Raw genomic sequence first — 9,594 nt, 5'->3', positions numbered from 1 at the left:
CTATATTAAAGCCACCATGGGGTTACTGTACATTTATACATCAGAAAGTCAGTAAATTATTTTTCTATAAATTAGTCTTTCAGAGCTGACTTTTTTTCTTTCTGTTCTGGATGCCAAATTCCTGACTGCTTCTCTACCACAGAGACTTCGTATCTGGATAGCCGACATCTGTAAAAACATTTCTAATGAAAACACTACTAATACAACCCCCTGGAGAAGCAAATGAAATGAGATCTAAGTATACAGCCGCCTTTCTACAGTTCTGTTTTTACCAATAGCAGGGCTTGGTGCTTCATATCCAAGATTTGACATAGGTCACGATCATTTAGGCACAGTAGCAGCAAAACAGATAATTAAGTAAATATGTAATCACTGGTATAGGCATATTTCAGTAGCATTCAGTGGATATGATAAAAGACCTCCATCCTTGATCACTGTGTCACAGGTTTGGGTTTATCTCTGTGGATGGGAGTCAGAAGCATCTAAACTGCAACACAGGAACGCTGTGTATTAAAAGTTCAGTGCCAGACATATTACCATTATAGAAAAGATACAGTTCCTGAAGGTGAATTAAACATTGTTGAATAACTTTTAAACTATTCCAGGAAAGAAAGTACAATTACCAGAATTCTGTATGAAATATAGTGGAAAATAAATTATACAGATCTGTGTATTTTAAAAATCTGGATTTAAATAACAAATACTGGGTATTTTCTTTTTATATGATTTATTTATCTGGAAGAATTTGTTATATACTAAATTCCATTACTCTATAGTTAAGAATTTATTTAAGGCCAAGATTTTTTCTGGTACATGTTCTTATAATTAACAGAAATACAAATGTATGTTTTAATATCTTTACCATAATTCTATTGTCAGATGTTAGGATATAAAAATCATTGATATTATGTACTTTTAAATTTGACATGCTGAATTATTTCATGGACATCTGCAATCATGGAGCTTTTCAGTGGCAGCAATTCAGCATTGCCAATATTAAAAAATTACCCTTGTAAAGGTGGGGGAAGAAAATGGCTATCAAACAAGTAAGGTTATCACATACAGGTCACGAGTCTTCAGATGGCCTCATGTTTGGCAGTGACCTATTCAGTTGGGGAAAAAAAATCTGGACATATATCAACTAAGAACCTGGAACTGACTCCATGCTGGAGTCTACCCACAAACCCAATTGCAAGTATAGTGTCATAGTTATCTGGTAAAAAATAAACCAATCTACTACACTATTATAAATCTTTAGATATTTGAGTTGAGACAAACACAAGTACTTATAGACATAAGTAATCTCATTTGCAAGAGTCAGTCAGCACCACTAAAATTAAACTTTGCCTTTTTAAAATTAATCTGTTTTGCCATTGACTACAATGGAACCAAGATTTCATCCTTGTTTGCAGGAGCAGGACTAAGAATGGTAGGCATTAATTCCCTAAAAAATGACTCCTTTCCTTATTTTTGTTTATCCAGTAAGCCCAGATATCTTGCACAGACTATTTTTAATTTTTTTCTGCCTTAAAGAGAGATTATGACTAAAAGGAAGTGAGAGTTGGTCTTTTTACTGAACTGTCAAGTGTCCTGACATACACTTCAGAACACCAGATTGTGAATTAATTCAATACCATAAACGATTTTCCTGAGGCACTAGAGCACAGGTACAACACAATAATATTACCACATACATTTATTACAAATAGAAAAATTATATTGTTCTAATCAGTTATTTTAGATCAAAGTGCTTATGGACAAGGTATCTTTGGAAAATGTTTGAATAAATGACCTAAGGATTTCTTCTACCTCTTTTCAAATTATCCTTTAGAAGCAGGTATAATCATCTGGTCAGCAGCTACTAAAAAAAAAAATATAAAAGCAAACTTTTAACTGGGTATGTTTCCCATTTTTGTAGCATGGTTTTGCTGTTTTTAAATTATGTAAAGTAGCATTAATAAATGCCTCATGGTATGTTGCTAAGAGATTCGTGAATAATAAACTTTTTCAAGGTGACAAATACTTAAAAAAAAAAAATATAGCTTAATATCACCACCCACCTTGTCAGGTTATGTAAAAGCAGCCAATCTACTGGAAATGTAAAAATCTTAGTGAAAATAAACGGAGGTTTGTCATTAGTCCAAGGACTGAATATTTTAACTTGTGCAAGTACCTAGAACTCTGAAGGCAGGTTTTTGTAACAGTAAACTGAAAGAGTGTTTCCCTATTATGTATTTTTAAAGAAGTATAAAAACCACATACACAAGCTCTCTAAAATACAGAGTTACTTAAGATTTTGTATTTGTTAAACAAATTGAAAAAAAAAAATCACATAAAAAATAAAATACAACCAATTTAAGGATGAGAACCCTTACATTCACCCAAACCAAGGTAAATTTAATTTTAGTTTCAAGGTAGTTGCCTTTTTTAAATCTAATACCCCCTCTAGTGTTTGAAAAAATTATAATCCCAGCAAATGAAGAAACCTTTCAGAGACGAGCAATTCAGAGAACTTTTAATATATCTTCCTTTCAGAATAAAAGAACATCCCAAAGTTATTGTACTTTATTTCCTACGAACACATATTAGCAATACATAGCACATGGTTATGTTTCATATCTCCACATTATTCTTTGTGCATTTATAATGGTTATTTTTTGACCACACATTTATTTTCATTGCAAGTAGTAACTTTTATTTTTTGCTCTTAACATCTTTAAACCACTTAATATTAAAAATAAACATTTACAATGTATGGCAAGTTTATTTAGTGTTATAAAAGCATGTTATGACATCATTAGTAGATGATGGTTCCCAATGGAAAGTCTTTTTGTTACTGTATTTTTTTAATGCAACTTGTTAGGATTTTCTTTAAATGACCTTAAAAAAAACATTATGCTAAATAAGAGTTCTGTGGTAGAATTCTGCATTTCAAAACACGAAGTTCCTAAAAGAAAAAAAGTGGTACTTACATGACCCCAATGCCACAAGTCCAATGACTCTTAAAATAAATAAATAAATAAAATAAAATAAAATAAAAAAGATCTCTCAGAATTAACTAACTTCATTCATGTATGAAATAAAACTGAAATAAAACATGTTAAACGTTTCCATTTTTGATACAGACATATGTAAAATCTATCTAGGCAACAAACATGTGCTAGTGAAATGTACATAAAAACCACACACCATCCACACTGCAAAATTCCACTCTGCTGTACAAGTCTAGGACTTGTAACTTGGAATTGTAACTATTTCAACTCTGGATATCACAAAAACCCATATAACTGTTTGTGTTCCATACTCTGCCCCCCTTAGTCAATTAACCAACATATAACATTTCGTATTTTTAGTATTTTTGTATCTTAATTTCAAAAAAGATATAGAAGGCTGAAAAACACTAGTAGGTGCTTTTACTGAGAAATATACAACTTGAAGGGGAAAATAAAGCTTTATAGTCATTGCAGCTGATTAAGTCATTATTTAGGAAATATTCCTATGTAGAAAAAGCCCTGATTATTTGCATTAAACATGAATTGGTATTTAAACATGTGGTTACAATCACTGAATCAATATTTCCCACATTTTCCTAAAATAAGCACATGCATAAATATTCCCCTCATTAAAATCCTTAATCTTTTTTATCAGCAATTCATCTTTGCAATCCCTCTCATGTAAAACCCTTAGAGTAGAAATCCTTTTGCAGTCCAAGAATGATCAGTTACTAAATATTTCATGGAGTTTCTGCTTGCTAAATTTAAGCATTTTTGTTTTCATTTCAAACTCTGTCATTTGCAAGCATCAATTTTTCAAAAGCCTTCATGCTAAAATAAAATATTCAGGCAAGTAATAGTTTAGTTGTGGTCCCAGGAACTAAAACTAAAATCATTTGCAAATGTAAGAGGATATGACATTTATCAAAGCACATTATATTTTTAGTTCATCATTTTAAAAAGTTATATCACTGTAAATTATTGCAGTCACTTTTTCTTAGCACAATTTTATTGAAAAGCTATTTCAAAAGAAATCCATTAAACAATAAATTATGAAAAATACCAAACAAAGGTCTAGATTGGATATTTTAAAACGGTATTACTGATAAATCCAGCTTGGGTGGTAGGAAGAGAGGTAGAAAATGTTTAAACAGAAAATACAAAAAATATATATTTATCTATATATAAATTACCTCAGTACAAAAATATTAATACAAAAGGAAAAACACAACCCTGCTGCAAGTATTTACACTGACTTCAATAAAAATTACTAGTAGTATGAAAATTAAGCATTTGCTTAAGTCTCTGCAGGATCATTGATCTAGTCTGCAGAACTGATTGTTTTATTATGGTAAAACTTACTTAAAGCATGTTCCTAAGACACTATTTACTGCTGCTTCTTTTTGCAAGAGCCTCTCCGATTTGACGATCCAGTTCACTTACTATATGGTCTTCATGATTATACACGCCTGTTCTCAATAAGGTATCTCTCTCTTCTATCAGGCGCGCGAGATAATTGTCCATACTCTCATTTAACTGTCTAGCATGAAGACCACCCATTCTCCCAAATGAAGCATCCCCAGAATCCTGCAATTGTTTTTTGTCTTCTTGTTGCTTTAGCCTGATGATAAATAAATAAAATAAATAAATAAAATCTGTACAAGACAAAATGAGCTTCTCTTGTTATATTTTTTTCCAAACTGACTCTTACAGGAAACTTACCCCACATCCAAAAAAAGGTAACAAAATCACCCTTGCTATATTAAATTTAAAGGAAGTCTTATACAGCAGACACATATCCAGAATCCGATCATATATGTGTTTATTACAATGATTACGTCAAGGGTTACATGCTAATAAAACTGTTTAAAAATCCACACAAGTGGCACAGCCCAGATTATAAATTACTGGATTAATTTTAAGTAGAGGACACCATTAGACAGACTTAAAATATCAGCAAGTGGATGAAAAGCAAGTTGAAATAGATCATGTTTTATGGTTTTTTTAAATATATATAGCAGTTATTTTATATAGCAGTTCTGCTTAGAAGTGAGGGTAAAAAAAAGACTTGGTGCAGTATAAGAACAATCTTGACAAAAAACTGGGTATGGTGGCCTTTAGCATAGATTTTCTATAATACAACACTGTTACATTTTATAAATGGGCAATTTTTACCTAAGGGACACTAAACTGTGTTCCTACCCTGGATTGACAGTCAATTAAAATTTTGATTTAACTGAACCTTCCCCTACTTTGAGGCAGAGGGAAAAAATCCTACAATGCTTTAATACCTGTTAAGTTCATTCCTGATATCCTCCAACTCTTGTCGTTCTGTTTTCCCCAGTTCTTTCTCCTCTGCTGCCAAGTAGCGGAGTCTCATGTGCTCCAGCTCTTGCTGCTGCTTTTTGAGACGGGCCATAGCATTCTCCTGCTCACGCTAAAGGGAGAAATCATTTGACAAACTCTTACACACAAAAATGCTAACTCCAGTGATGCCTCCATTGTTTCAGATGGGAATTAAAAACAGAGCTAGTAAGAACTCCACAATATTACTAGTCAGTAACTAAGCAGGCCCAGGGACTCATTGTAATAAATGTTGTGTATAGGTTTGAGGTAACAAATGAAATAAAACTAATGGCTCAATTACGATCGCTGCAAACACATACCTAAACCAGAATGCAATCAAATCTGGACCCTAAATTAACAGCTTTAACCATCAGTGGCAAAAAGGATGTGTATTTAACAGCTGATGGGTCTGGTTTTTCAGACACTTAATGAAACTGATAAACAAAGATTACACTCATGAACATGGCTTAAGATACTATTAGCAACTGATTTTGCTAGATCACTACAAGCACTTAAAATTCTCTCCTACAAACATAGGAAGGATGGAAGTAGGTGGGTGTTAGATTCTCAGTGATTACAGAGGACACTCATCCTATTGGTTCTGCAGTGTACAGCACCAGAAAGCTTGTTCAGCAGAAGCAGTTTTAGTCTAAGATTTGAAGAACTACTTTCTAAGTGGCTTCCTGTCAACCAGCACTGAAAATATAAAACTAAAATTTAGATTTCTTCTGTTTTCAAACAGGGAATAATACCTGAGATAAAAATAACAGAGTAAAAATAATCAGAAAAAGGGGGCTGGGTTGGGGGGGGGGTGGTAATGTCCTAATTGTTTTTCACAGTCCCATAAGCTAAGTAGCAACAGCCTGTCAACTATAAAGAGGACTTTCATAAAACAGTACAAGTGACATAATCTAGTTCTTGGTGACATTAATCTATTTTAACCTAAAAAAAATATCCTGCTTACTTCTGATTTGTTCTTTACACAGCCCAGTTCGTTAGCTGACCCCGGTATATCTTGCGTGAGGCAAGAGTCTAGTGGGGGTTGGAGGGGAAGAGCATTTGGATGTGTAATTAATTACATATCACACTTCATGGGACACATCAAACTTGGCAAAGCTGATAATCATAAAGCACGTAACAATGGTCCATTAACATCCCTGTTAAGAATGTTTACTTTGTATTGTCTGACTTTATTTTTATTATTACAGATATAAACTAGATTTATAAAATTACTTCATTCTGTTTCTGTAAGCAAACCAATTCATTACATATTCAACCTATCAACTGTAGAACAGATAGTAACATCTTATGCCAAGGTAAATCAGTTTTAAAAAAACCCCAGAAAAACAACCTTGATCACAATTCCTACCCCTGGAATTTAGAAGAAAGTCTCAAATACTCCTTAGTTGATGCTCTCAATTGGTGCGTCTACACGAGAAGATTAACAGCAAATTAGTATAGTTTACTGTGATGTGAGCATGTGGCTCTACACATGCACATGCTTACTTCACAGTAAATTTCCCTAATCTTGAGTAAATTTGATGCCTGCAAAGGCAAATAGCTTTATAACACATGCAGACTTCCCTGCACAGCCTAGGGCTGGCCAGGAACGGTTGCAGTCAAGGACAGGTCCTAGCCCCATGCTCTGATTGGACGATTGAGGCACAGGGCTTAGAGACAGCTGCCTCATGGCCTAGTGCTCCCTGCCAGCCTCTGGGCTAGCACTCAGGGTGAGCCTGGAGCTCCCTGCTGTGGCCACAAGCACGCATTACAGGGCTGCAGGGACCTGGGAGCAAATCTGCTCCCTAATCCCTGCATATGTAGACACCTACCCAAAAACCTTTACTATGCAGTACCTTAATGCACAGTAAATCCAGGCTTGAGTAAATGCATGTGGAGATGTGCCCAATAAGTAGAAAACATCTCAGCCTCTTAACATATCATAAACAAACTACCCTCTTCCCACCCAAGATTATAACTTTAAGGAAGGAATACTGGACTGGTTACACATGAAGACATCAGTTTATAGGCAAAGAACGATATTTTGCATTTTCATACTAACTAAGCCAGCCATCTTGGCACTAGTGGGAACTAGTGAGCCAAAAAGGAAGAGAAGGATAGTTACTCATAGGAACTTGCAACTGAAGAGTCCAACAAAAACAGAACACAGATTTTTGTAATGATTAGGAAACAAAGAAAGCAACTATCAGGTTGCAACCTTGAAAATCTCCTCATGATATAGCTATTATTTTATGTTCATGAACAAGCAATTGATCTACAGTAGATGAATGTGAACATGTAAAACCAGAGGTAACTTTCCCTGCCAACTTGTGAACTTGAGCAAAAAAGCCTTTTCAGGATAAAAAACACCCCAAATTTATTGTGCTTTATTTGCCTATGATCATATATCGACAATCTGTAGTGCAGGGTCATGTTTCTATGTGGCTTTGGACACTAAAAGTCCTTACCCTACTGAAGTCACTGAGAGGTATGTTATTGACTTTGCCATTGCCAGGATACCAGTCTATGGCCATTTTAAAAATATAATGATAAAGGAAACAGAGCAAAGTCATCAGCAGAAGAGCAGTTTGGTTGGAAAAAAGTAACTTGTGTTGATGAAATATACTTAGTTTCATGCAAGGCATTTGATTGTGTTACGTTTGACTTTGTTGACTTGATTACTAAACTGGAATTATATAAAAACAACATAAGACATCAACCAATCTATAAAGTAGTTAAGTGGTGAATCTAAAAATGTATTCTAAATAGGAAATCATCAAGCATGTATGTTTCTAGTGGGAAGCTAAAGGGAATTGGATGTTGGTCTGACATATTAAGGATATTTTGGGAAGGGATGGAGGAAGAGAAGAATTCAAAATCATCACTAATAAAACTTGAGATGATAGAAAGATTAGGAAAGTGATTAATAAGAAAAGAATGGGTCATTGACAGTGTCATCTGGAGTGCTGACAAATTAGGCACAAGAAAACAATAAGTACTTCAATATGGCCAAATATAAGATCTAGAGTCAAAAGAATATAAACCATGATTACAAGCCAGGAAAGTATTCCATCCTGGAAAACAGTAGCTAAAAAAAACCTTGGGGGGGGGGAGAGGTGCTTGATCTGTTGAATATGAGCACTTAAGGATCATACTACAGCCAAAAACAGGATATCATTGAATTTATCCATAGCAAAACCCTGAATAATGAATACAGAATTGATATTATTTCCGTCTTTGGCACTGGTGTGACTGGTGTTTGAGAGTCTAGAATGACATTAAAGAAGGGTGGGGAGGATTCAGAAAAGATTCACATGCCTAATCAAAGAACTGAAAATACTGAAAGATTCCACTTTCTCAACCTACATCTAACTTATCAGAAATGGTGTGGGGGGAGGGGGAGATTTCACAATCAGTAAGTACCTTCATTGCAAAACAGAAATGTGATAATAAATAGCTTCCGAATCTCAGATAAAGATACAGTATCATCCAACAGCTGGAATCTGAAGCAAGACAAATTCAGTTTAGAAATAAAATGAAGTTTCTAAAATAGCAAAGGTAACCAAAACTGAACTATTTAGCACCAGAATTTGTATCAGATTATCAATCACATGGAATTCTTTTAACAACATTTTTTCTCCAAAAGAGACATACTGTAAGTCAAGCACTGCTATAAATTTTAAATCCTACAGCCTGTGTTACACAGGTCAGATTACATGATGATCACCAGCCTCTTCTGGCTTATAAAATGCACAAGTGTCTGGATGAAACTTCAGTAGAACCAAGTAGTCTAAAATGAGAAATATTCTAAATAATGTGAGTATTGTAAATAATGTGAAAAACTAAGTGCACATTGAATATAAATTTCCACAACTGACCACAGTTTCTTAACTGCTCATGTTCATAGTTCACTTAACTTGCCAGATATGGCAAATGCCATGAAGAGAGGTACTTAGTGTGAAAGAAATGTGAGAGTGAAAAATATTCTCTCTCAAAGCAAAGATCAAAATTCTGACTGCTTCTGTAAGACAGGAAGAAGTGCCTTATTTCCTCTTCTATAACTTGCCTGACAATATTGACAAATGGATCAGAATAACCTGACTCCAAAAGACTGTTATGGATTCTGGAGAAGGGGTTAATATCTTTAAGATATTAGTTGGCCCTAAACTAATTGACAGTTGAAATAGCTAATTTTGGGTCACTGTCTCTGTCATGAAACAAGCCCAGGTAGGTATCCCAGCTCCTCAAACTTGTT

At 34.3% G+C, this 9,594-nt stretch overlaps 1 protein-coding gene across 3 annotated transcripts in view; it reads right to left on the bottom strand.

The window, feature by feature from the left end:
* Nucleotides 1-2,498: 2,498 nt before the first annotated feature.
* The window catches only part of CEP120 (centrosomal protein 120), a 72,919-nt gene continuing 65,823 nt past the window's right edge, over nucleotides 2,499-9,594 (bottom strand). For 2 of the 3 annotated variants that reach the window (XM_006265328.4, XM_019478159.2), the window contains exons 19-20: nucleotides 5,285-5,430; nucleotides 2,499-4,614 (exon numbers count right to left, since the gene is read on the bottom strand). In XM_006265328.4, coding sequence (XP_006265390.1) covers nucleotides 4,377-4,614; nucleotides 5,285-5,430 — 384 coding nt within the window. In that variant the 3' untranslated portion in view covers nucleotides 2,499-4,376. Of the gene's footprint in view, nucleotides 4,615-5,284; nucleotides 5,431-9,594 lie in introns of those variants that run through there. The other variant, XM_019478160.2, reaches the window with a different exon arrangement.

Source organism: Alligator mississippiensis, chromosome 3, assembly GCF_030867095.1.
Source record: "Alligator mississippiensis isolate rAllMis1 chromosome 3, rAllMis1, whole genome shotgun sequence".
NCBI classification, from domain to species: domain Eukaryota; kingdom Metazoa; phylum Chordata; order Crocodylia; family Alligatoridae; genus Alligator; species Alligator mississippiensis.
Note: the sequence above shows the minus strand (reverse complement) of the source record. Positions and strands in the feature narration are given on the sequence as shown.